A 27,197-nucleotide genomic window follows, 5' to 3' on the forward strand; every position below is an offset into this window, starting at 1 on the left:
CACCGCCAGAACACACAGAGGTTCGGCACTGCCTTGAGGGTGACAATGAGGGTGACGACTTTTTGTCTGCAGTTGTCATCGGGGATGAATCATGGTGCCACCATTACAAGCCTGAAACACGACGGCAATGCTTAGAGTGGAAACATTCGAATTCACGGCCCCTCAAAGAAAGCGAAGGCCGTCATTTCCGCCGGAAAGGTGCTGTTGACTTTTTTTTTTTGATCGTCAGGGGCCATTACTGAATGAATTTGCTAAACCGGGAGAGACTATCAATCGTTTTCGATATTGTGAAACGCCGGATCGGCAGCGTGACGCAATCAAGAACAAACCACGTGGAGGATTCAGGAACAGACTCATGTTTCTCCACGACAATGCCCATCCCCGTGTCCCTGATGTGGTTAATACAAAGCTGACAAAGTTTAAGTGGGAAACGCTGAAACATCCGCAATACAGCCCAGACCTGTCGCCTGGCGACTTCCGCAATGTAGGGCAATTGAAAAAGACAGCTCAAGGGAACCAGATTCATTGTTGGACGATGAAGTAAAGTAGTCAGTTACAGACTTTTTGAAGCAGCAGCCCAAGGAGCTTCTTGAGACGGGAATCACGCGACTCGTTAGTCAGAGGTACAAATGTCCAAATGCTCATGGAGACTACTTTTAAATAAAGTGCCCCGTTTGTCATATATTCGCAGTTGGCTAACTTTCATTTGACTCGCCCTCGTATATTATGCGGTACTCCTGCTTTTTTCATGTGCTCTCTGTTGCGACTATAATTTCGGTGCAATTACTAACAATACACGACCGGTGACAGCTCCTCCCGCGCAATACATTGGAAGGAAGGACAGCGTCATTGAGAATTTTCCCTGGCCATTGCACATGTAAAAAAATGTTCAAGGTACTTGAATAACGAAGTTTCATTAGAATATTTGTCCTCAACTTCTTCATTTCACAGCCTTTACATTTTTCATATCAGCACCGTGCACTGCTTTGCTCGTCTCGAACTGATATAGTTCTAAAGTTCGTGTGATATTTCCTTTGCTTATTAAACAGACAAAAAACATGGAAGCATTGATATAATTTATTTAGGGCACAATTTTTGGGACATATGAGTATATTCTTTCATGAAAAAATACATATTTTACTTGCCTTAGCAGTGCGTAGCGTTCAAATCCGGTAGCAGCATATTTGGCAATGACAATACAGTTATTATTCATGTATTTGATCCCTGCACAAATACTATAAGGAGGAAGCTGAGCTGGAACATGAGACTTGCACGTTTTTGTGCAGTATCGCTTTGAGTAAACATTCGAAGATGCGTGCGGAGCCATTTCCTGTCGGGAAAATCAGGAAAACTTTCCTTATTGTAGAGGTCACACTTCCCAGTGGTAAAGTGGAGAAGACACTGCCTATTTCTTCATCCTCTTTCTTATCCTGCCTTTTACATTTCAATCTTGGCTAATCACCGATGGTGGGTATGTGCCATTGGAAAAGGAAAGCCAACCAACCTACTGCTGGCTTCTTTCACCTCGGTGCTCACTCATAGATAAGCTGGAGAATGTGACATCAGCCAAACATGCTCTGCTGTAGCATTGGCAATTTAGTGATTGTTCCCTTGAAGGTCATCTACAATGTCACAAAGTTTCAACTGGACTGGTATCGCCTCTCGATCAGTTGTGTGTCGTCACATTTTTAGGTGTAAAAAATGCTTGTAGTTTTTTGTGTTGCACGGTGTACACATTGTACTTTATGTGTCCTTTTCAGGCCATCAATGTGTGATGTGTTGGCTAGTGCCTACGCAGTTCTCACATATAACATTACACTCAATACAATAAATACCATGTAAGAGAGAAAAAAAGTGGTGTGGGTGAGAGCTAAACCTCTGAATGCCATTCTGTTGGGCCGGAGTTGAAACCCACTTGGGGCGCAGCCCATTTTTTTTTCTTTACAAGCTTCTCGCAAAGTATTTTGGGATTCCTGCAACAGACAGGGGCAGAGACCAGCACCGGTGGCAGACATCAAAACAAGAAGGGGAGTAAGCCCATAACAGCTATTGCTGTGAAAATGATATCGCGGTAACTTGATCTAGTACGGTGATTAAGTGGTTAACAGCAACTAAGCCACTGTATTAGGACCAAATAAGTGTGACCCCATCGGACTGCAGTTTTGCATTCTTGTGCACTACTGTGTTGCAGTACAGAATGCAGTACTGTGTTTTACTACTGAGCATTAAGTTGCAAGTTTGATTCCTTCCCATGGTGGCTGTAATCGTATAGGGCCACAGTGAAAAAAAAAAACTCACTTGCACTTATATTTAGGCTGTCATTAAAGAGGCCAAGCTGGTTAAAATTAATCTAAAGGCTCAACCACATCTCTCGCAACCCAAATGTTCAAATTTGAGATATTAAATTCCCATCAGTCAATGAAGTGACACAAATTTCTGGCGCTTCAAAAGTAGCCCCAACTTGAATTTAAAAGAAAAAGAGCACTTCACAATTCTTGCATATTGAGAACTTTCTGAGCATGCAACAAAGTGTTTTTTTTTTTTCTATAAGCATGCTAAGTTACATTATTGCAAGAAGCTTCATACTGATTCAAGTTCCTAGACTGCACTTCTATTCTAATTAATAAGAACTGGATTGTGGTGAACACTAGCTACAACATAACACTCTGAGGTTGCAAGTTTTTACCCTCATTTCATGCAAAAGGATAACAAATTGTAACTTGTGAGAACAGTCTTTTTGAACATCAGCCTATACTATGCAAAAGCCATTCTTTTAAATGTCATTCACACTATATTTTCTCATAATCTGGTGACTATGTCAATCAATACATAGAAACAGAGGAGTCATCAGTGTCTCCAGGTGCATGCAAACAAAAGAAAATATCTCTACAAGCTATACTTGTACGGAAAATTTAACTGAACTAACTAATGAGCTTAGTTCGTTACTTGTACAAAAAATAATTAAAGCACACAAAATCAGAGAAAGAACTGAACTAGAAAAGCAACATATAGGCCAACATCGACATTTGCACAGCTGATGCATAGTGAGTAACGTGCCAAACAGATGACTAGTAGTAAAGTAAAAACATAGTGGCATAACAGACCAAACAAATTATGCAAAGGTGATTCTAGGCGATCAGGCACCTTGAAACAGCACAGGAAAGGATAGCAATGCCTACAAGAGGTCATGCATTCTTGCTGTGCTCTTGCTCGAATTGTTTCAGGATGTTAACATAGGTGACACTTGATGCCAATAAAAAAATTTAGCTAGATCTGCTGGTTTCTGCAGCTACACACCATAGACAATGAACACAGCTGCCAGTGCTGCTTAACTTTGTTCACCACTGCCTTGTGCATTGTGACCAAAGACTGAAAGAGCTCTGCTGCACCCTCTGTTTACCTTCAGTAAACAAGGCGAGGCACCTTTGCGAAAGAAGGCACCTGACAATGCAGGAGCCCGTCGCGAGTCACAAAGTGTGATGGGGGAGGAGTTTCATGGAACAAACAGAAAATGGACAAGGTTGGCACCAAGCAAGGCAAAGACAGCAGTTCATCGTGAAAAATTGAAACTTAGCATCAGCCCTGACCATGGGAAGACCAGGTCGGCAAAGGTGATCCCATTCCATGGACTGTGGTGGAAGAACCAGTACTTGCCACCACCATAGTTGACGAACACCATCAGCATCAGCGAGAGCCTGAGCACACAAGAGAAGGTGATGTAGGCTCAACTGTGTTGTCATAGCAACCACGGCATCATAAGAGGATGAAATCGGCAGGAAAATATGACTACATCCCAAAGGTTCTTGAACAATAATATTTTCTAATAAAATTGAATATTTGAAATTGATTTGAATACAAATAATATTTGTAAAATACAAGCATCAAATAGCGAGTAAAATGCATATTTACACTGTTTCTAGCAAGCATAACAGAAAGGCAGACAAAAACAGAGCCTAGCAATAAGCGGCTTCCTGTAAAAAAATAGTATAATGCATAGTTGATTTATGCAGTCCCGGGATCAAGGCAATCATTAGAGAACATAAAAACATCACGTGGCTACATGCATGTAGAATGGTGTGATGGTGCCACACCGAATCTTCGCTAAAAAAAGACATCCCAGGAATCAAGATGATAATAAATCTGAAGACTGTACAAAAACTATCTTCGTCTTTCGTTAGGTGACCAGCAGTTATAGGAATTAGCGTTGAAAACAACTTCTGCAAGCTCACTCAAGAATCACTCCTGGCAAGCTTTCTGGAGTGGTTGACATCACCACCAAGCAATTTAAATGGCCAATCGACAGTCGCCACTTGCATGGTCCTTGTTGTGGGCAGGCATGACCCAATATAATCATAATAACTGTGTATATCCCGTTCAGGTGTTGCGTCTGCAATTATTAACACCTCTGAATGACAAGAAACAGTAAAAATATCCATGGTCAAAAGGTGCTGCATGATTCTTCGACAAGTTTATAGATTAGACCTGCACTAAATAAAATCAGTTAATATGTGTGAATGGTGCAGTAAAATGATACAAGCCTAAATTTTTGCTGGTAATGCCAGCATGTATGTGGTCATATAGCATGTTCCTTTCTTTCTTGTTTTAAGTCAGGGAGAATTTACACCAAGCAAATTTCTAAATTTGCTTGGTATTTTTGAAGTACCATTCTGCATTATTATGAAAATAAATGCTTAATCTGTATTCAAACAGTGACAATTCCTGTAAATAAGCAATTCCAAAAAGTCACCCACTGCTGATAATAGTTGCACTGAAGAAAACCTCTCATTGAACTTTGCCTATTGCACAGCAGAATCAAGAAAAACTACCGGAGTTGAACTCAAACACTGTGTCCTCTATCACATATGTCGACTGTATGCATTGATAGTTCAATCCCTTCCAATCAGTGAAATATTTTTAGACCTCAGGAGCTGACGAGTCTACATTTGTTGATAAAATAAAAAAAAATATTCAAAATTTAACATCTCATTTGCTGCTTCTGCTGCTTTCAGGTTTTGCTGATGCAAGAACAGCATTCTAGCATTATATATATCAAATTCTCAAGCCAAATCGTCATGTGCCAAGGAATGGACCCAGCAAACCACAAATATTCGTTGGATGTACAACAAAAGACGAAGTATCCAAGACATTTAACAATGTCTAGTTCACATCTATACTAATATGTTCCACTAGTACATGACAGTCAAACGTCACCCAAAGGACGTTGATGTTCTTGTGATTTAGCCATCTCTTGCACATTCAAAGCTTTTGACCATTGACCGTACATTGTGCGTTGTGACTAGATGAATGCACCATGCTGCAGAAATACACGCAAATTGTCTCTAATGCCTAAGAATAGCATGCTGTGAGAGGAAAAGTCGCGCTGTTGCCTGTTACGGCACTATGGCAGGGCCGTAACAGTTTTTCCCCGTCATCATCACTGTGCATGTTCGAGATCCTATGAGAGGGAGAATGTGTTCCTGAATTGCAAAATATCCATCAGTTCATTTGGAAAGGATTCAATTTGTAGTACTAAAGCCCAGAATTTCAGTTATGACCACATTTGGTTATGGTTACTCACAGCATGGTTATGAGGAGCAATATTGCATAACCTCTGCACGCACTGCTGGACACCGCGCATCAACAGCCACAACTTTTAGTTTCGGTTGTCATTTGTTCTCATACAAAAACACTCTTTTTTAATGTATATCTATTAGTACACTGTTAAAATGATGAAATCTTTAACTTGCTGATATATTGCAACAGATTATAAAGAAAAAAGAAGCTTGAACTCGCAATGTATTTGACTTCAGATCACCAATAATATCAACTCAGCATGCGTCTGGACGCAAGTGCAGGGTAATTTATGTGCGCGAGTAGCATGAAATGTGCTTCATCGGTGCATTTTTTTTTCAACTTTTGTTTGGTTGACCATAGCCCAAGCATGTATCTCCTGGGCAGAACAGTACAGTTGCGTGCTGAAATTTAGAGCTGTGCTTTTGACTGCTACTTGTGCTACATTTTTTCGCCTTGCAGAGTGCTTACAGAAGTATACCGAGGACATTTTGGTGGTTCAATTTCAGACACATTTGTATCGCTTGGTTTCTTGAGCAGGGATTGACAGATATCTGCGGTAAAGAGGGAGATAGATTAGGTCTGAAGCTCAGTAACGAAAAATTGGCAGCCATGATTTTTAATGACAATTGGGGTGGCAAGCATAGGATACAGGAGGTTACGCTGGAGGTAGTGGATAAGTACAAATATCTTGGTGTGCGGATAAACGATGGGTTAACAAGTATTGCTGAATGGGCAAGATGGTGCATAGCATTCTTGTCTTACTTTAGCGCAACTCAGTTTGAGTAGGAAGGAAAAAGGACAGGTGACAGGATGAGCACTCATCCTGTCACCTTTTTCCTTTATCCTTTTTCCTTCATACTCAAGCTGAGTTGCACTAAAGCAAGAAAACAAACAATGGGGCTGAGTACCTAATGGAACATTAAAAATATCTAATGACTAAAGGTAGCAGGAATGCAGTGGTGATGAAAAATAGGGCACTGTGGAATTACAATAAGTACGAAGTGGTGAGAGGGATTTGGAAAGGTGTGATGGTTCCTAGTTTGACTTTCGGCAATGCAGTCCTGTGCATGAGATCAGAGGCTTGAACAAGGTTGGAAATAAAGCAAGGTGGGGTGTGTATGCTTGTTTTGGGAGCACACGGAAATACACCAAATCAGAGGGTACAAAGTGACATGGGGATAGGCATCATTTGAGGGCAGGGAAGCTAGCAGCAAGATAGAATTTGAGGAGCGATTGAGAGTAATGGCAGGAAAGCGATGGGCTAGGAAAGTTTTCAGTTACTTGTACATGAGGAATGTTGACACAAAATGGATGAAGCAAACCAGAAAACCGTCAAGCAAATATTTGGACAGCAGTGAAGGGGGGAGGCAAACCAAGAAACATCTGTTAAGAAAAAGGTTAAAGAAACAGAGAGGGGTCTGTGGAACATAGGGATGCAGATAAAACCAGCACTGGGAACATATTGAACTTTCAAGCAGGAAATTGCAAAAAAAAATATGTGCGATCATTATAGGGGACGCGCTCTGTTGTTTGAAGCCAGGAAGAGAGTACTGCGATCTAAAAGATCTACCGAGTCAAGTATCAAGAGATAGACACGTTATGCGGTGCATGAGGAGAGGAAGAGGAAACATACTTTTCCATAAGGGGCTTCACCCTACAGTTCAAAGCAGTGTGGCTGATTTTTTCAGAGCATTGGGGGTTGGGGACAGTGGAGGCAAAATAGAGTTCAAGCGGGTATAAATAACCAAATGGATGTTATCTGATTGGTGGCTAAAATCAAGGCAAGAGTTAAATTTCACCCTCCACTAAGTACAAAATATATTACTAGCCACGGCTAGGTGGCATGTGCCACCACCCAATTTAAAAGGTTCAGCCTTATTCACCGATCCATACATCATCCTCTTCAAGTGTCAGGGATATTTCTCATTTGCAATGCTTATTTCCAAGTATTTGGCCGTGTTATGTGTTTGGAACTTTCGTGGTGTGATAAGCTGCCCGAGCAAGTTGCCTGTCAAGATTAACATTCCATCTCGGGATTCTGCTTCTGTGGATTTTCTTTTAGTATATATTTCTAAAGATAGCTGGAACGTACTGGCTTTTTACTATCATGAATCTCATGGCCCCAGGAGCAGGTGCTGGCATGCTGACCATGCACTTTTGGTCATTCATTAGCATGTGGTATTATGCCCTCCTACTAATCAGTGTTAATGTTTTTAAATAACTATAACTATAAATATAACTGTGGCATTGGGATAGCTAGTCATTCTCAGTGTGTTAACACCCTTTTCTCACTACTTTGTTTTAGTGAAGTTGAATTTTCAAGAATTTGTTTTTATTGAAGTTCTTTATTTTTTTTACATCCACATTTATCCTGTTTGTATACAGTTAGAACTTGCAATGAATATTTTCATACATGTCCCTGAATAGGGGCCAATCATTCTTGTAATAAAGCTTTATCAATTGCATAAATAAAGAGTAACGTTGATATTACATAGTGTTCCTCACTTTCGTGCTTCATTAAGTGCTTACTAGTGCTTTAACGAGTTCTCATTGAACTCACTTTTTTCATGTAGCCATTGCAGGATTTGTAATAATTCACAATGATCAAAATACAGATCTGCGATTTTGTGAGCCCAGTTCTCACATTTTGATTGAGCGCTAGAACTATATATAATGAGAAAGATACCTAATGAGTATTATAACTTATACTTTGACAGTGAAAAGAAAGATACCTCAGGAGTGTTTCAATTTATATTTTGACATTTACATGTTTGCATGTTAACAAAACATTTCAAACAAGGTCACCAGCAACTTGTTGACAACGGTGGTAACTGTGGCATTAGTGTGCCTCAGCAGATCATGGATGACAAAGGAACAGTGGAGCATGTGGCCGAAGCATAACTAAAAGTACAGTTCACGCTGTTGGCCAGTCATTATGCAGATGCATGCGCACATGGTTCTCACGTAGAGTGCAGCGCTGCTCGCCCTACTACGATAAACGTCACCCGTATTTTGTCTCAAGGTTGTTTTCTCATCCCGGTGCAGCAGTGGCATTCCCACCTGGCAGTACACTATTATGGCGACTAGCACTATTGCTGCACCTGTAGCAAATATAGCTGGCATGTGCCCAGTTTCCTAACTTGCGTGGCTTTGATTTTGTTACCACCATCAAAGCTGCCAGTGTGTAATCGTAATTTGAATAGCACCAAAAAGGTATTACAATGGAGAAAAAACAACAGTGCTAGCCATCTTAACAACAATCACAGGTACGAATGGCACTGCAGTGGCAGGGTGAGAATACAAGCTTCAAACAAGATCCAGGGGACGTAATCACACCAGTACAAGCAGCCCCACATCCCGCGTCAAAACCACATGCGCGTGCATGTATGCAATGATGGCTGGCTGACGCCGGACACTGTGCCTTCAGTTATGCTTTGGCCACACGCTCTGCTGTTTGCATTTCATTTGTATTCGATAGTACATCTGCTGTGGAACTTGCAGGTATGCAGCTCATTATAGCATGAACAGGAAAGATCCATTAGATGTTCTATGAACCTCCTGTGTCCCTAAAAGGAACACCTGTTAGAGATCACTTATGTCCAGCTGCGATATCCTTTCAATGTTACAGCAATGCTATCTGGATGGGACTTAGGTTATTCATGGTAAGTAATTGTTATGCTGTTTGGAAAAATACAGATATCTATAGAATGTGTGCAATGTCTAAAACATGACAGTCTATGGATAACTGTGGGACATAAATGGTTTACTGGGGAATATATTGCACTTAACCAAAACAGTCAGTTAGACAAAAGGTGTGAGAGCTGCTAAAATGATAACACAATATAGCCTGTCTTAAAAGGATTGTAAAATCCTTGGTAATCATAACACAAGCAATCAGGCTTTGCACACCACAGCTGAACAGTTGCTGAACAAAGATCTGCTGGTCCTTTGCTCTCAGAATCTTCCTTGAGCAACTATCGGTAGGCCAGCATCCAATCTTTTTGATCAAATAGTGAAACAACAATTTCCACTAAAATCTCTCAAGAAACCACAACCAGCGGCCCATTATGTGGTAGACTACACATGATGACACCAAATAGCCAATGAATCCACAAAGAAGATCATGGCCGTGCAGTCAATGACTACGATAAGAGGCAGACACATCTGGGGAAATTTCAGCAATGTACTATCAGCAAGAGTTGAAGTGTGAAAACCAGATTGTGTGGCTTTTGTGCAATCAAGTGAAAACCAAGGGCAGTGGGAGTTGGAAATCATAAATGACATCTCACAATTATTGGTCCTGACCCAAAAGTTGGATCACAAATAGTGTGCCATTGGTATTTCGCTAGGTTGTCAAAAACCCCAAACATCCATGCTCACAGTACAGGATTGCTTCCTCACAAAACGAATTTATACCGCACAACTGCACAGGTTAATTTTTTAATGAGGCACTAGACAAGGCAACATATAAAACACAACCTTTGCTCAAAACTTCAGCACCTTACACTGTGACTGTTTCCTCATAGCATTTCCTATTTATTACACAACACTGACTGCCCTAAACCAACAGCAGCCATTGCTGTGTTCTAAATATGTCAAGCCCTTTGTGAAGAGGAGTTCTCAAGAAAAGGTATAATTCTGCTGTCCTCCCTTCCGGCATTGCCATATGACTTACCCTCTGAAAGCATCGAGAGAGTGCAGCCGCTTTTTAGGGGGTGCAGTGGGTACAGCTTGGCCATCTTCAAATGTCACAGCAGTACCCAGTATGCCTTCCTGCAAGCATCGTATTCCAGATTGATAAAGCTTTGCAGGCAATCACTTTTTCATATCCAACTTAAAACCAAGGTAAAATTTGGTGATCACCAAAATTAACAGTCACACCGAGTAAGTTCATGCATTAATCAATAACCAATATGCTTGTGACCCACATAAGTGCACTCATAAGCTATATCACTGTCCAGGATTTAAGGACTTCCTTCAGAAGAACAAAAGAAACAACTAATTCCTGGAGAACATGATTAAAAATCCCTCTATTTTTCACTGCATCTTCGCACAGTCACTTCTGCACAATAGCCATCTGAATGACTCGCTTACCACCAAACTAATAGCTGCTTATAAACTTAGGTTGATGGTTCAGCGATATAGACCCATGGCAAAGTCACATTAGTGGACAAGCTAGCAGTTGTGTGGAAACATGCAGTTTGTTTTATTTCACAAGACTATTACTGCACAACCAGCATCAAATGAAGTCATTGCGCTGGATTTTACAGAAAAGATTGACAACAGGATGTGCGCTATTTTTATCGCGATCACATACAAAAGGGCCCATTGTTCTAGAAATCTAGGAGTACAGATTTTTGGGCTAGCTGGTTCGTTGCATCAATTGAAGTCATAGTGCTGGATTGACACAGACACAAGAAAGACGACAGGATGTGTACTATTTCCTGTCATCTTTCTTGTCTGATGCAGTGAATCAATTAGCCCAAGAATCTGCACTCTTGCTTAAATGATATTACGCGACATAAAAACGACACGGACGTGAAAGAAGACAACACACCAAGCGCAAGTGTCGTCTTCTTTCACGTCCGTGTCGTTTTTATGTCGCGCAATATCATTTAAGCAATGGATTACCAACTTGCCCGGAATGCTGCTCTCATTAACTGCACTCTTGGACAGCCAGCGTTATGCAAAGTAAATTAGCCCTTAACTTGTCCCTGCTTACTGCTCATTGTAATATAGCCTGCCTATGTTTGTTTATTTCTTTCAGAAGATATATATTATACTGAAACCCATCTTGATTGCCACTTTATCCACTTGCTTATTACTTTTCATATTTAGAATTGACCACAGGCAAAAAGTAAGTGATGGGTCATTTCATGCCAAATGCACCAGCCGAAAGCTTAACCCTCTCCAATTGAAAGAAAAAAATTGCAGCCATTTATTAAGTCTATAGAAATGTATTCCCAAAATATTTCATGCGAAAAAAAAAATTGCCTGCCTGAGCACCATTTGTGTTCTCCCCTTAAGAACAAAACAAGCTGCACAAGAAAGAATCGTGAGAAATTTATCTTAATTCAATGAACGTGTACGTTTCGTCTCAATACCTTAGAAATGTTGTGCTTTACTATGCACTCTCCTTTGTAGGCCCTAACTATTTTTAATATATTAATAATGTGGATAAAAAGGCCAAGTTGGGGCACATTCGGAATTTTTGTATAAACTCAAGATTTATCCGCAGTTGTCACAGTAACTATTCCTGGCAGTCATGTGTCGAAATAATGAGCTAAGATGTTTTGCCATGCAACAACTCGCAACATTACAGAAAAATGATGCCCAAGTTAAGAAAACGAAATCATATTTTCTGCCGTAAATTCCACATTGAGGCGGCCCGCCTGAAAATATGGAAGGTTGCAAGTTTCATAGAAGGGCACCTAACAATTCGTTTACGAAAGTTTATTTAGAGTGATTTTTGTTTTAGGAGAGATAGAAATTTTTGAAGTGTGGTCCCAACTCAATATGGCACCGCTAACCTGCAGCCAGTGCATCAATGCTGTAGTACACACTTCTCAGGGTGGCAGGAAGCTTTATGCCCACACCGCGCTTTTCTCAGGAGGGCATTGCAGAATTATGTGCTGGAGACTGCTCTGCCACCGTTTATTTGGCCACCGCCAACCCCTGCGCTACACTTATGACAGTCCAAGATATGTGCCGGTATCTCTCAAGTGCTGCTCAACAAATTTAGAATACTAGGCCATGTGTGGCCAACCACAGCTGAACTCTTCAGTCATGTTCTGAATGCAGCTTCTGCATCTACCTTGACAAAAGTAGAGCAATAATGAAATAAAAAAAATTTCATAGGACATCCTCATTTTCCTGCACTGCTCCAGAAATTTCAGTTGTAGCTCCTTTCTTAAGCCACTGGTTCCTACCTGAGAGCTTGAGGGGACAGCGCTGAATGGAACAGCACAGCACAGCCTGCAGAGAAAACGCTGACATTATTGCATATCAAAAAAAAGACTGCTGGGTATTGGATATTTGTTAGCTGCCCTCCTGCATCTAAACACAGTCAGTGATATTGATATATTCTTTAAAAACAAACTGCAATGAAATTATAAGCCGTATAATAAGCCTAGTTTCAGAAAGTGTACATATAAAGTAGCCTCCGTGCAGACATTTTCCCCACGAAAGGCTCGCAAATGTATCAACTTTTGATACCGAAACTGGGAGAAAAAAACATGCCACTGCTACCACTAGCTGGAAGTGACGCATGACTCAACCGCGTGGTCCCTGAGCATGACCTCCAAGATTGGGCACTGACAGTGGTGCGCTGAAAAGTCTCGGAGGCGATGTCCTGGGACATGCACCATATCCGCTAACCACCAAGAGCATGCATCTGCTAGCATGCTACTTAGACTGCTAATAGAAAAATTATACAATCACCAGACATGCAGGTTTGCCAAGATTGCTTCACTTGTATATAGTATTTCCGTCAGGCAAACTGCTCCAGTATATATTAAATCTCTCTCGCTCGCTTTTCAAGTTTTACGCAATTTTTATAGATTACCTGTGGCGGGTAGCAGATTTCTAGTCCTTCATCTGGATTATTCAAAGAGGCAGACATTACTTGCATGAGAATTTAAACAATTAATTAAACAATTACACAAATAATTAAACAAATAATTAAAGAAAAATTCACTTATTAAATTCCTAATTATGTTGCAGCACATACTGCAATTTAATAATTGAATGAATGAATGAATATTTGGTTTTTATTGGCGCAAGGGCCAGGTATGGCCAAAGAGCGCCAAGCCAGTGCTGATGAATTCGCAGTGTAGTTATGAGTTCAATGAGGCTGATGTAGCATGGCTGTAAAGGGACCTTAAAAATAGTCGCTCTAGAGTGCGTAAAATCTATCTGTTATAAGATTATGTCAATGATAATGACATGTTCTATGAGCAATAAAATCCATCGTGAGAGAATGATGCATTATAAAAGATATGTGAGATTGTAAAATTACCTGGAGCACTACTGCCTCGCCAGAGCCCTTGAAACACAAGGGCCTGGAAGCATGTGCTATACAGTACGACTATCACAGCGGCATCCTCTCAAGAGAGGAAGCGCTACGAATGTATGGGACTAATAACGTGTAGGACAACATCTCTGAGGAAACCTACTACTGTGTTTGTATTAAAAAGCGGTTCTGGACCGAGAAACATTACAGGATGAAGAGGAATGTGTTGACGGTATGCTAAGGAAAAATGTCTCCTTCTCTCAGATTCGGCTTTTCGACACTCCAGGAGGACGTGGAGCACGGTCAGCCTCTCCCCGCATCTGCCACAGGTTGGAGGGTCATTTCCGGTGAGTAAAAAGTTATGGGTGCCAAATGTGTGTCCTATTCTAAGACGACAGAATAGGACATCTGTGCGGCGTGATTTTGTTGCAGAAGGCCAGAACCCTAATTGTGGCTTTATTACGTGCAGCTTATTATTTGTTTCCCTGTCCCACAAGCGTTGCCAGTAGTTTCGCAGTTTCCTGCGCAAGAAGGGCCTCAGATCTGTGACAGGGACTGCAGCGGTAGGATGAACAGAATACGATGCAATTGATGTGGCCATCTGGTCCGCCAGAACGTTACCTTCGATGCCCCTATGACCCGGCACCCAGCATATGATGACATGCTGGTTACATATATACGCTTTACATAGGACGGAATATAGTTCATTGATTACTGGATTTTTCTGCTTACAAAATGACATCAAAGCCTTCACAGCGCTTAGGCAGTCCGTATATATAACAGATTTTTTTAGTTTTGTTTTCCTTATATGCTTTACAGCCGACAATAGTGCGTAGGCCTCAGCCGTAAAGATGCTTGTTTCCGGATGCAATACATCGGATTCCGAGAGGGATGGGCCAGCGGCTGCATAGGACACCCCCTCGCGTGACTTCGATGCGTCTGTGTAGAACTCCGTGCAGGAGTGTTTGTATTGGAGTTCCCGGAAATGCATTTGGATTTCAATCTCTGGAGCGTCTTTTGTAACTTGCACGAAAGATATATCGCATTCTATCATCTGCCACTCCCAAGGAGATAGCAGCTTAGCTGGAGGCATTAGGCGATGTTAGAGGATTGGGACATCCATTTCAACACTAAGCTCCCTCACATGAAGTGAGAAAGGCTGTCTTACAGAGGAACGATTACGAAAGAGTGTATCATATGTCATATCGTTAAGGGTATTAAAACACGGATGTTGAGGATTAGAGTGGACTTTCAGGAAATATGTTTGGCTGATGTATGTTCTCTGGAGATGGAGTGACCACTCATTTGATTCTACATACAAACTTTCAATGGGACTTGTTCTGAAAGTGCCAGTGGCCAGTCGAATTCCTAAATGGTGAACCGGATCTAGCATCTTTAGCGCGCTCGGGGCTGCAGAATTACAGATCATGGCACCGTAGTCGAATCGTGATCGAATGAGGCTTTTGTGAAGATTCAGCAAACATTTTCTGTCGCTGCCCCATGTTGTATGGTATAAAATTTTCAGTAAGTTCATTGTTTTTAAGCATTTCACCTTGAGATACTTTATGTGTGGAATAAATGTTAGTTTAGAGTCAAGTATGATACCTAAGAACTTGTGCTCTTTGTTCACAGGGATTTGCTGGCCATACATTTCGATATTGGCATCTGCAACGAGGCCACACTTTCTTGTGAAAAGCACACAAGAACTTTTGTTCGGGTTCACTTTAAATCCGTTTTCGTCGGTCCATTTACATACTTTGTTCAAGCCCTGTTGTACTTGCCTCTCACACACTGCAAGGTAGCAGGATTTGAAACCTATTTGTATATCATCTACGTAAACAGAATAAAAAATGGCTGGCGGTAATGAAGCACGAAGGGTGTTCATTTTCACGATAAAGAGTGTGCAGCTAAGCACACCTCCTTGAGGTGCACCATTTTCTTGTATAAAAGGTGGCGAAAATACATTGCCGATTTTCACGCGGAAGGTACGTTTGGACAGATAGCTTTCTATTATTTTTAGCATATTTCCACTGATGCCCATCCCCGACAAGTCTCGTAAGATCCCATATCGCCACGTCATGTCCTACGCCTTCTCCATATCGAGGAATATCGATAAGAAGAACTGTTTATGTACAAATGCACCGCGCATATTTGCTTCAATGTGTACAAGATGATCAGTTGTGGACCGCCCTTCTCTGAAGCCACACTGATAGGGATCAAGCATATTGTTCAGTTCAAGGAAATGCATTCATCATCATCATCCTGGTTACGCGCACTGCAGGGCAAAGGCCTCTCCCATACTTCTCCAACAACCCCGGTCATGTACTAATTGTGGCCATGCCTTGCCTGCAAACTTCTTAATCTCATCCGCCCACCTAACTTTCTGCCGCCCCCTGCTATGCTTCCCTTCCCTTGGGATCCAGTCCGTAACCCTCAATGACCATCGGTTATCTTCCCTCCTCATTACATGTCTTGTCCATGCCCATTTCTTTTTCTTGATTTCAACTAAGATGTCATTAACTCGCATTTGTTCCCTCACCCAATCTGCTCTTTTCTTATCCCTTAACGTTACACCTATCATTCTTCTTTCCATAGCTCGTTGCGTCGTCCTCAATTTGAGTAGAACCCTTTTCGTAAGCCTCCAGGTTTCTGCCCCGTATGTGAGTACTGGTAAGACACAGCTATTATATACTTTTATCTTGAGGGATAATGGCAACCTGATGTTCATGATCTGAGAATGCCTGCCAAACGCACCCCAGCCCATTCTTATTCTTCTGATTATTTCCGTCTCATGATCCGGATCCGCCGTCACTACCTGCCCTAAGTAGATGTATTCCCTTACGACTTCCAGTGCCTCGCTGCCTATTGTAAATTGCCGTTTTCTTCCGAGACTGTTAAGCATTACTTTAGTTTTCTGCAGATTAATTTTTAGACCCACTCTTCTGCTTTGCCTCTCCAGGTCAGTGAGCATGCATTGCAATTGGTCCCGTGAGTTACTAAGCAAGGCAATATCATCAGCCAATGGCAAGTTACCAAGGTATTCTCCATTAACTCTTATCCCCAGTTCTTCCCAATCCAGGTCTCTGAATACCTCCTGTAAACATGCTGTGAATAGCATTGGAGATATCGTATCTCCCTGCCTGACGCCTTTCTTTATTGGGATTTTGTTGCTTGCTTTATGGAGGACTACGGTGACTGTGGAGCCGCTATAGATATCTTTCAGTATTTTTACATACGGCTCCTCTACACCCTGATTCCGTAATGCTTCAATGACTGCTGAAGTTTCGACAGAATCAAACGCTTTCTCGTAATCAATGAAAGCTATATATAAGGGTTGCTTATATTCCGCACATTTCTCTATCACCTGATTGATAGTGTGATAATATGATCTATTGTTCAGTAGCCCTTACGGAATCCTGCCTGGTCCTTTGCTTGACAGAAGTCTAAGGTGTTCCTGATTCTATTTGCGATTACCTTAGTAAATAGTTTGTAGGCAACGGACAGTAAGCTGATCGGTCTATAATTTTTCAAGTCTTTGGCGTCCCCTTTCTTATGGATTAGGATTATGTTAGCGTTGTTCCAAGATTCTGGTACGCTCGAGGTCATGAGGCCTTGCGTATACAGGGTGGCCAGTTTCTCTAGAACAATCTGTCCACCATCCTTCAACAAATCTGCTGTTATCTGATCCTCCCCAGCTGCCTTCCCCCTTTGCATTGCTCCCAAAGCTTTCTTTACTTCTTCAGGCGTTACCTTTGGGATATCGAATTCCTCTAGACTATTTTCTCTTCCATTATCATCGTGGGTGCCACTGGTACTCTATAAATCTCTATAGAACTCCTCAGCCACTTGAACTATCTCATCCATATTAGTAATGATATTGCCGGCTTTGTCTCTTAACCCATACATCTGATTCTTCCCAATTCCTAGTTTTTTCTTCACTGTTTTTAGGCTTCCTCCGTTCCTGAGAGCATGTTCAATTCTATCCATATTATACTTCCTTATGTCAGCTGTCTTACGCTTGTTGATTAACTTCGAAAGTTCTGCCAGTTCTATTCTAGCTGCAGGGTTAGTTGCTTTTATACATTGGCGTTTCTTGATCAGATTTTTCGTCTCCTGCGATAGTTTGGTGGTATCCGGCCTAACGGAGTTACCACCGACTTCCATTGCACACTCCTTAATGATGCCCACAAGATTGTCGTTCATTGCTTCAACCCTAAGGTCCTCTCCCTGAGTTAAAGCCGAATACCTGTTCTGTAGCTTGATCTGGAATTCCTGTATTTTCGCTCTTACCGCTAACTCATTAATCGGCTTCTTATGGCTTCTTAGCGATGGCGTAGAGGTAGAACACCCGCCTCGCGTGCAAGAGGTCCGTGGTTCGAATCCCGGTGCCGGCAATTTTCCACCGGATTAAAAAAAAATCCGCGTGTTGATAAAATTGCACAAACAGGCCTGGAGTGTGGCCTGATCCCGGTGACCAGAACCAGTAACGCACTCCCTCACCAGAGCAGGATTGGCCACCCTGGTGCAGCACTTGGCCACAACCTCCTATATGAACACAACAATCAAACCCCGGCCCTCAGTCCCCAGCAGCTGCGAAGCAACTGACCACGACGGCGGTCAGACCTGCGACGCAGCAGAGGGTGCTTAGAATCACTGGCTCCGGACAGGCCGCCATTGGAATATGAACCTGGCAACGTTTAACGCCAGAACGTTATCTAGTGAGGCGACTCTAGCAGTGCTATTGGAGGAATTAGAGGGCAGTAAATGGGATATAATAGGGCTCAGTGAAATTAGGAGGCCAAAAGAAGCATATACAGTGCTAAAAAGCGGGCACGTCCTGTGCTACCGGGGGCTTAACGGAGAGAAGAGAACTAGGAGTCGGATTCCTGATTAATAAGAATATAGCTGGTAACATACATGAATTCTATAGCATTAACGAGAGGGTGGCAGGTCTTGTTGTGAAACTTAAGAGGTACAAAATGAACATTGTACAGGTCTACGCCCCTACATCCAGTCATGATGACCAGGAAGTCTAAAGCTTTATGAAGACGTGGAATCGGTGATGGGTAGAGTGAAAACTAAATACACTATACTAATGGGCGACTTTGATGCCAAGGTAGGCAAGAAGCAGGCTGGAGACAAGGGAGTGGGGGAATATGGCATAGGCACTAGGAATAACAGGGGAGAGTTATTAGTAGAGTTTGCGGAACAGAATAATATGAGGATAATGAATACCTTCTTCCGCAAGCGGTATAGCCGAAAGTGGACGTGGAGGAGCCCGAACGGCGAGACTAGAAATGAAATAGACTTCATACTCTGCGCTAACCCTGGCATCATACAAGATGTGGACGTGCTCGGCAAGGTGCGCTGCAGTGACCACAGGATGGTAAGAACTCGAATTAGCCTAGACCTGAGGAGGGAACAGAAATGTATTAGTCTACGATTAACCATTTTTTCGAATAGCTTACAAAGACAACTTGTAAGAGCTATCGGGCGATAACTTGGCACCAAGGAAGGGTCTTTACCCAGCTTCAAGATGGGAATAACAATAGCTTCCTTCCATGAGGATGGGAGGTATCCGGCAGCCCAGAGAGAGTTGAAAAGTGCCAGAAGTATCATTTGTGTGTCTTCGTGTAAGTTCCTAATCATGTCATAGATGATTCTATCAGCTCCCGGTGGAGATCTTCTACATGTGCTCAATGCAGCTTTAAGCTCGGCAATATTAAACGGTTATATGGTTCATCTGGACGGCATTTATGATCAAGTGTCTTAAGTTCAGCTAATTGTTTATATTTCAGGAATGATGTTGTGTAATGTGTGGAGCTTGATACATGTTCGAAGTGTTCGCCCAGAGCGTTCGCCTGGTGCTCCAAGGTAGTCCCGTGGTCGTCCACTAAGGGCAATGGGTGGATTTGTTGCCCCTTTATCTTTCTTACACCATTCCAAACTTTAGATTCTTGAGTGTAGGATGTGATGCCCGAGAGAAACCTCTCCCAGCTAGCTCTCCGTGCGTGTCTCCGCGTGCGCCTCCCTTGTGACTTTGTCAGTTTAAATTCTATGAGGTTTTCTGCCGTCGGGGAGCGACGCAGCAAACCCCACGCTTTGTTTTGTTTTTTTCGTGTCAGTCTGCACTGTTCATTCCACCAGGGTACCCATCTTTTACAAGAGAGACCTTGTGTTTGGGGAATGAACTTTTCAGCTGCGTCAATTATAAGACAAGTAAAATATGCTACTGCATTGTCTATGTTAAAATCAGTGATAAGATCTCGTGATAAGTAACTTGATTCTTTAAAATAATTCTATTCGACGGAGGCTAGTTTCCACCGGGGGGGTATGTGGGGGGCATTCGTGCTGACGCATTGAATTTAACATTACAGGAAAGTGGTCACTTCCATAGGGATTTTTGATTACATGCCATTGCAAGTCCCGGAAAATTGAGGCCGAGCCAATAGACAGGTCTATTGATGAATATGAATTATTATGAATATTATAATACATTGGCTCCTTCTTGTTGAAGAGGCATGCACCGGAGTTCACAAGAAAATCTTCAATGAAACGACCTTTCGCGTCACATCGCGAGTCTCCCCACATGGTGTGGTGGGAATTTAAATCGCCTGCGAGTATGTAAGGGTTCGGTAGCTGATCAATGAGGTCATAAAAATCACTTTTTTCCAGATGAAAATTAGGGGGTATGTATAAGCAACATACAGTGATAAATTTATTAAAAAGAATCGCCCGAATTGACACTGCCTCAAGGGGCGTCTGAAGGGTGACATGGTGACAAGCTACGGACTTGTCCACAACTATTGCTACACTGCCAGACGAGGTATTCGCCTCGTTGCGATCTTTGCGGTATAAGGTGTACTGACGAAAAAAGTTTCTTTGTGTACATTTAAGATGTGTCTCCTGAACACACAGCACTTTTGGGTTATATTTGTTTAAGAGTTCTTTATTGTGATCGAGGTTGTGGATAAGACCTAACGTTCCAGTGTATTATTTGTGTAGCCATATTGTTCGTGTTTTTATGCTGTGTGTCAAGAGGAGTCGAGTTAGATAAATGACTAACGGAGCCGTTTCAGGCCCCGTGATTATGGTACGGGTTTCGTCCTTTTTGGAGCGTTCGCGAGACTCACGCTGCTCCCGAGGTGCTGGATGCGGCGCCTTCTGGCATGGGGTTGTGTCCATCGACTCTTGGGAGCTGCTAGACTTCCGCTCACGCGAGCGGGGTGTTTTCACCTTAGGCCTTGCCTCAAAAAGCAGGGCCTTGGAGGCCACCAACCCAGAGGTCGATGGGCTCTCCTTCAGGGACGGCGCAGCAGCGCTGGCTGCTGACGCCAGGGGGGCAGGGGCCAAGGCCGCAACCACACTTGTTGTGGGTTGGGCCGGAGCCGGAGTCTGCTGCGATGTTGCCCCCTTGTGCGCAGCACCAGCATACCCTGAGGTATGCAAAAATGAAACACGTTTCCGCACTTCCTGAAATGAGATGTTTTCTTTGATTTTCATTGTGATTATGTCTTTTTATTTTTTCCATGTAGGGCAGGTTCAAGAGTATGCTGCGTGTCCACCGTCACAGTTGGGACAGTGGAGTGTGCCATTGCAGTTGTTGGATTCGTGTTCGTGTTCGCCACACTTTGCACAGGTCAGTCGGCCACGGCAGCTTTGCGAACCATGGCCGTATCTCTGACACTTGAAGCATCTTCGGGGGTTTGGGATGTAAGGCCGGACTCGAAGTTTGGTATATCCTGTTTCTAAGGTCTCTGGTAGAACGCTGGACGCAACGGTGAGGATGAGATGTTTGGTTGGGATATCTTGGTTGTCTCGCTTGATCTTTATTCTTTGCACCTGAATCACATTGTGTTCTTTCCAGCCCTCCAGGAGCTCTTCCTCGCTTAGGCTCAACAGATCTTCATCAGAGATGACTCCTTTAGACGTGTTCAGTGATCGGTGGGGGGTAACAGTGATTGTCACATTACGGAATGCTAAGAGATTGGATAGTTTGCCATGCTGTAGAGTGTCGCGGATATAAAAAAGAAGGTCGCCACTGCTCAGTTTCATCACTTTGTAGCCAGCACCTAGTGTGTCAGTAAGGCATTTAGCTACGATGAAAGGTGAGATAGTTCTGTCTTTTCAGGATCTTGACTGTGTATTACATGGTAGCGGGGGAAAGTTTCTTTGCGCTGGCTGAATAGTTGAAAAGTTTCTTCAGTGTGCCCTCTTTTTGAAAGAGGACGATCAGAAAGGGTGGGGGGAATGACGTCTTAGCCATGCAGAATAATATAATTGCGGTAGCTACGCCAGCCGCCCACCACTGAGCCCAACAAGGGGACGCCACGAGTCCGGGAGGAAATGCAGATGCCAGCTGTACGTAGCCACTATAACCTAATATAACATACCCAAGGTTGGATACATACACCAGGTTAACCCTTGCCGCCTAGAAATTCGGAAGTGAGATGAAGTGATAAGAAGACAGGAAAGAAGAGATAGCGAGAGGGAAAGCAAAAGATTGAATAGAGGGACAGGAAAAGGTGACTGCTGATTTCCTCCAGGTGGGTCAGTCTGGAGGTGCCGTCTATGTGAAGCAGAGGCCAAAGAGGTGTGTTGCCTCCGCCGGGGGGCCTTAAAGGTCCAAACACACAGCATCGGCTCAACCTCCAGGATCCCCCTATCCCCAGACACGGCTAAGCCGCGCACGGCTACACGCGGGAGAGTCCAACCCTCATGTGCCCGGGTACATGGTGTCGCAACACACCAAATGCCTGCTGACGCAGACGCCCCTGCGGGGAATTTATTAATTGTAGCTGGTGAGATTGCAAGGTTTATCCACTTAGAATAACTTTTCGGGGCGATATATTAGTTTCAAAGTATTCATTGAAAAAAATGAGCGATGAGATACACATCGGCGTTCGAGTTACTCTTGCGCTTCAATGCATAAAAGAGCATTTTCTTAAAAAATTAAGCATAACAAAAGTGCATTTTTACTGCTAGTTTGATGGTGCATATCTCAAAACCTATGCCACCTTCAACCTTCATTCTAAGTGGATATGCCTTGCAAAGACACTCGTTACAATATGTAAATTGCCATATGTGCCATAAAGTAATGAATAAAGAATTAGCGAATTTTCATCACTTAATTGATTATGTGCTTTGATTTCTCATGAATGTCTGCCTTTGAATAATCCAGCTCAAGGACAAGAAATTAAGCTATCTGCCACAATCGATCTCTAACAATTTCGTAAAACTTAAAAATGATCATCCTGTATATGCTGCTCATTTATTGCCAATTTAGCCAAAGTGAAATGTCATTGCAGCTGGCCTTTAAGTTGTAAATGACATCAATAACACCGTGGGGTATGTTAAGCTAAGTAAGTGTCTTTTTATGTACATGCAATAAAACAATCACCATTATACATGCAACAACTTTCAAGGCCTTCCTAGAGGATAGAGAGATGAAAGAGATTGGAAAGCCAGGGAGATTAACTGGAAGATAGATATCCAGTTTGCCTTCCTAGAATGTATGTGTGTATATATCACGTGCATTACACATATGAATAATTATAACAGATAAAATCGATTCAAATACAGCAATACACTTATCAAGATACACTCTACATTTAAAAAATATGTAATTGCTGCTGCATTATGAAAGACATTCATTAATAAAAAAAGGCAATTTTATAACCATCATACATTGTAACCATAATTTCGCACTATTAGCTGGAGCACCCATTGAATGAACCAGTCTACTTTTTACCTATCACAAGCATTTCTCATGAATACACAAATAGGTAAAAAACGCACACAAAACAAGAGAAAGTTATACGCTCAACCAGATACGATGAAGACTTGCCTCTTGAAGCAGGCCATGGCTTGCCAGAGTAACACCAAAAACAGCAGTACTGCTGCCATGACAATGAGTGCTGTCAAAAAAAAGAAAGAAAGAAAGAAAAAGAAGAAAACAAAGAAAGCAGGGTCTGTGTGAAAAATGTGCAGGTTTTCTTGCAGCTGGCCACCGCAGTGTGCCAGGGCACTTGCCCACTATGCTTTTATGTCGTCCATATCAATCTCTGCCACAAAGTATCCAAAGTTACATGGAGCTCATGTTCTTGTCATTTTGTCATCTTATAAGCAAACAGCAAAAGGAAATGTCAAGGTTATCTGCGAAACTGGTAGGCATAAAGGAAACAGACTGCCTTTTGTTTTCTCCACATAAATTCCAACCAGCAGTAAAAACAAATACATTTACTTTTCAATTCTTTAAGTATAATGTCCAGCCCCCCAACAGACAGTATGCAAAGTTTGGCAACCAAACATCTGCCAATAGTGCAAAGGTGGACTTATTGGTGACACGAGACACACAGAACGAGACACACACACATGCCGCTGCGTTTTTCTGCTCCCATTTGTCTCGTATTGCTGCACTGCACATCTAATGATACAGACAGCTTCAAAGCCACTCGTAAGATAACGTTAATTCTCCATGTGAACAAAAGGCGAGAAACATGTATATGTGTGAACATATTCCACAAACAGCTGCAGTGGCTACCGCTTATACTGCTGCGGTGGCTTAGTAGCAATGGCGTTCTGCTTCACGCATGACTTCACAATTTTGACCACCAGGGGGCTCTAAGTACACGAGCATTGCTGCGTTCCGTCCCTATCCAAATGTTACCACTGTGGCCGGGTATCGAACCCATGACATGCTCAGCAGCAGAATGCCGTTGCGTTGCCCCTGAGCCACCCCAGTGGGTCTAAACATTACAAATGCGACAAAAACGCAGGGGCTCCACAACTGCTGTACCTTGAATGCTGGCTTTCACAGCTATTAGAAGCCCTGTAGGTGGACAGTGTGTCACATCTGCGGCGGTGGCCGAGTGGCTGTGGTGTTCTGCTAAGCACAAGGTCGCAGGTTTGACTCCCGGCCACAGAAGTCACATTCCAATGGGTTGGAATCCAAGAATGCTCATGTATGATGCTTTGGGTGCACATTAAAGAACACCAGGTGATTAAAATTAACCGAGAGCCCTCTACTATGGCATCCCTCATAACCCACTGTGCCAGTTTTAAGATGTTAAACCAAATATGGCGATACCTCAACTGCAGATCACACATGCAAATGTAGTCTTTCGTTGACCTAAGCGAATTTCGTCCATCCTTCATGTCAATGAACCTGTGCATGTAGACAAACATAATCCATAGAACTTGAGAGAACACATATCACAGTCATGATGTTGCTTAGATGAATGAAGCCGTACTACCATGTTTTCGTAAATTGAAGCCCCCTGTATCTTAAATCTAGGCACCACCCCTATTGTTAGATAAAAAGAGCCATAAAAAATATACATAGCGTACCAATGTTTCACTTATTCTGAATCTTAGCGCCTTCCCCAACTTTGAACATTGCGGCCACAAAATCATCAAAGAACAAAGTGCACCAGAAGTCGCAAGAAAGAAGGGTCCTGTTTTCACTATCACTATACTCTGGGGTCCTCGTCTGTATACATGCATTTTGTAATTTCTGTTTTTTATGAATAAACTCAAACTAAACAAAAAAGAAGTAATTGGAAGCAACCTACTTTCAGCACACCAAATATCAGTATAGTGATGCGCTACAGGGTATACAAGCAATTACATTTGCATTAGGTAGCAATGGTTACACACCAAAGAAAAGGAGACATGTGAAGCCTCCCAATGTACATGGGCTGAAGTTGTGTTTTTTCTTTTTCATTCATAGCATAGGTGTAATGAGCTATCAATTTAGATCAACTCATACACAGTACAACTCAAAATAAATCACAAACAAGCTATATGGGCATTGTGGCAGAGAATAATGAATGCACAGGAGTGTGGTCTTTAGACCAGCTGGGAAGAGGAGTAAATCGATAACTATAAGCATTCCTCTAGATACAAAAAAGGTGTGTGTGTGTGTGTGGGGGGGGGGGTCACTAACATGAAAAATATAGTGCTTCCTTACTGCTTCTTTGTAGTTATCACATGCTGTGTATTTTGGCTGCTTCTCCTCACTGGAGATCTAGTATATCAGTTATACATGAAATGCAGAAATGTTTTCATTTGGCCATGATCTGACAAATTTGAATAAAATTTTTCTCTTTAAAAGAAAAGCTGCATTCCAGAGATTGCATGCTGGGAATATATATTTTAGTTAAGCCATAAACTCCATTCCAAGATTGCCCCACATTAGAACGTTCAAAAAAATTTAGATATTGAGTTAACAGGATGTCTACCAACTTGACATTTCTAAATTCTCTGAGTTTTTCAGGTTTTCCCTGAGTGCCATTGCGAAATTCCCTGAGTGATGCAGAACTATGTTTTATGTCAAGACGGGCCGAAACCATATCGCCCGATGCTGTCACCCTCAAGTAAGCATATGAAAAAAAGTAAAAAAACCCGACTTAATCCAATTTGAATACTAAGGAGTAGTGTTTGTTATTCAAGAAGAGAATAGAAGGGAGGGGTTAGTAAAATGCGCAGCAATTAATAATATGTCTTCGAAAAAAATTGCAAATTGAGTCGGACATTCTCAAATACGAATAAAAAGGAGTGCATACAGAAGCAAATATTTTCGAATATGAGCTATTTTATCAACTAATAGCAAGCTCAGTGGTATGAGGCCTGAACTTTGTCACAATTGAGATTCTCTCTCAACTGTTCTGACATACTCTGTCTGCGCACGACGCCTCAGTGTTGTGTTTCACTGCTTTAAAGGGTTTATTTTGGTTTCGACGAGGGGGGACACCTGCATCTCGGCATCGGCCAACGCTTTGTTTTTTTAGCTCAAGCTCCTTCAAAACGGCGGCAGCACGCTTCCTTTCCCATTCATTCCTCAATGCGTATAAGTCCTTTCTGCTCTTGTCCTCCTTTCGCCACTCGTTCGCCCCACGGACCAATTGAAGCATCTTCTTGGGGTCAGTTTCACAGTCCACGTCCGATTTTTCGAACTCCCTAGGGGCCGCGAAAACATCCGAAAACTCGGACAGTTGGAAAAAATAAACGCATGTCATTTACTGCCCTTAAGGGCTCAAACCACCACAGGCACATTCGAAAACGCTCTGAAGGCCTGTCGGTACAGGTATTCGGCATATCGGTGCGCGTACTCTGACATGAGATACCGGGTGCACACGTGTGTAATTAAGGAATACATATTGTGTCCCGTGGCAATAGCCCCTTCCCACGCTTATGCTTCACTGCAATACGTTTGCGTATGCTTCACCAAGTAACATTTCTGTACAGAGGCGAAGCTGACTTTCGGGAACCGGCATTATGCAACGTACTGTGCTTTCCAAGCTTCTAAGCCAATCGCGAGGACCACAAAGGCGGAGTCGGTGCCATTGCTGACAGCAGCGAATTCTTTCAATGAAAAACACGGCACTCAACGGCAACAAGCTTAATAGCGAACGTCGAAGCAGCTAGGTAGATCTAGCGTTGCCGCAGTGGCGGCTACGGCTGCCAGCGGATATGCGCGCGAGAGCGCCGGTTCGAGGCGGCGAGGTAATCAAAACGACAGCGGTGGTGGCTTTGATTAATGCCGTTTCGGATCTGCGGTCACGGCAGAACGTCCGGAAAATCGGACGACGAAGGGTTCTTGTGTCCGAAA

At 42.6% G+C, this 27,197-nt stretch overlaps 1 protein-coding gene across 2 annotated transcripts in view; it reads right to left on the reverse strand.

Annotated features, from left to right (window-relative positions):
• The window catches only part of Hgsnat (Heparan-alpha-glucosaminide N-acetyltransferase), a 286,768-nt gene that overhangs the window by 127,308 nt on the left and 132,263 nt on the right, over window positions 1-27,197 (reverse strand). For both annotated transcript variants that reach the window (XM_075677553.1, XM_075677554.1), the window contains exons 4-7: window positions 23,433-23,502; window positions 12,504-12,549; window positions 10,250-10,347; window positions 3,588-3,695 (exon numbers count right to left, since the gene is read on the reverse strand). In XM_075677553.1, coding sequence (XP_075533668.1) covers window positions 3,588-3,695; window positions 10,250-10,347; window positions 12,504-12,549; window positions 23,433-23,502 — 322 coding nt within the window. The remainder of the gene's footprint in view (window positions 1-3,587; window positions 3,696-10,249; window positions 10,348-12,503; window positions 12,550-23,432; window positions 23,503-27,197) is intronic.

This window comes from Dermacentor variabilis, unplaced genomic scaffold (genome assembly GCF_050947875.1).
Source record: "Dermacentor variabilis isolate Ectoservices unplaced genomic scaffold, ASM5094787v1 scaffold_13, whole genome shotgun sequence".
Classification (NCBI taxonomy): Eukaryota; Metazoa; Arthropoda; class Arachnida; order Ixodida; family Ixodidae; genus Dermacentor; species Dermacentor variabilis.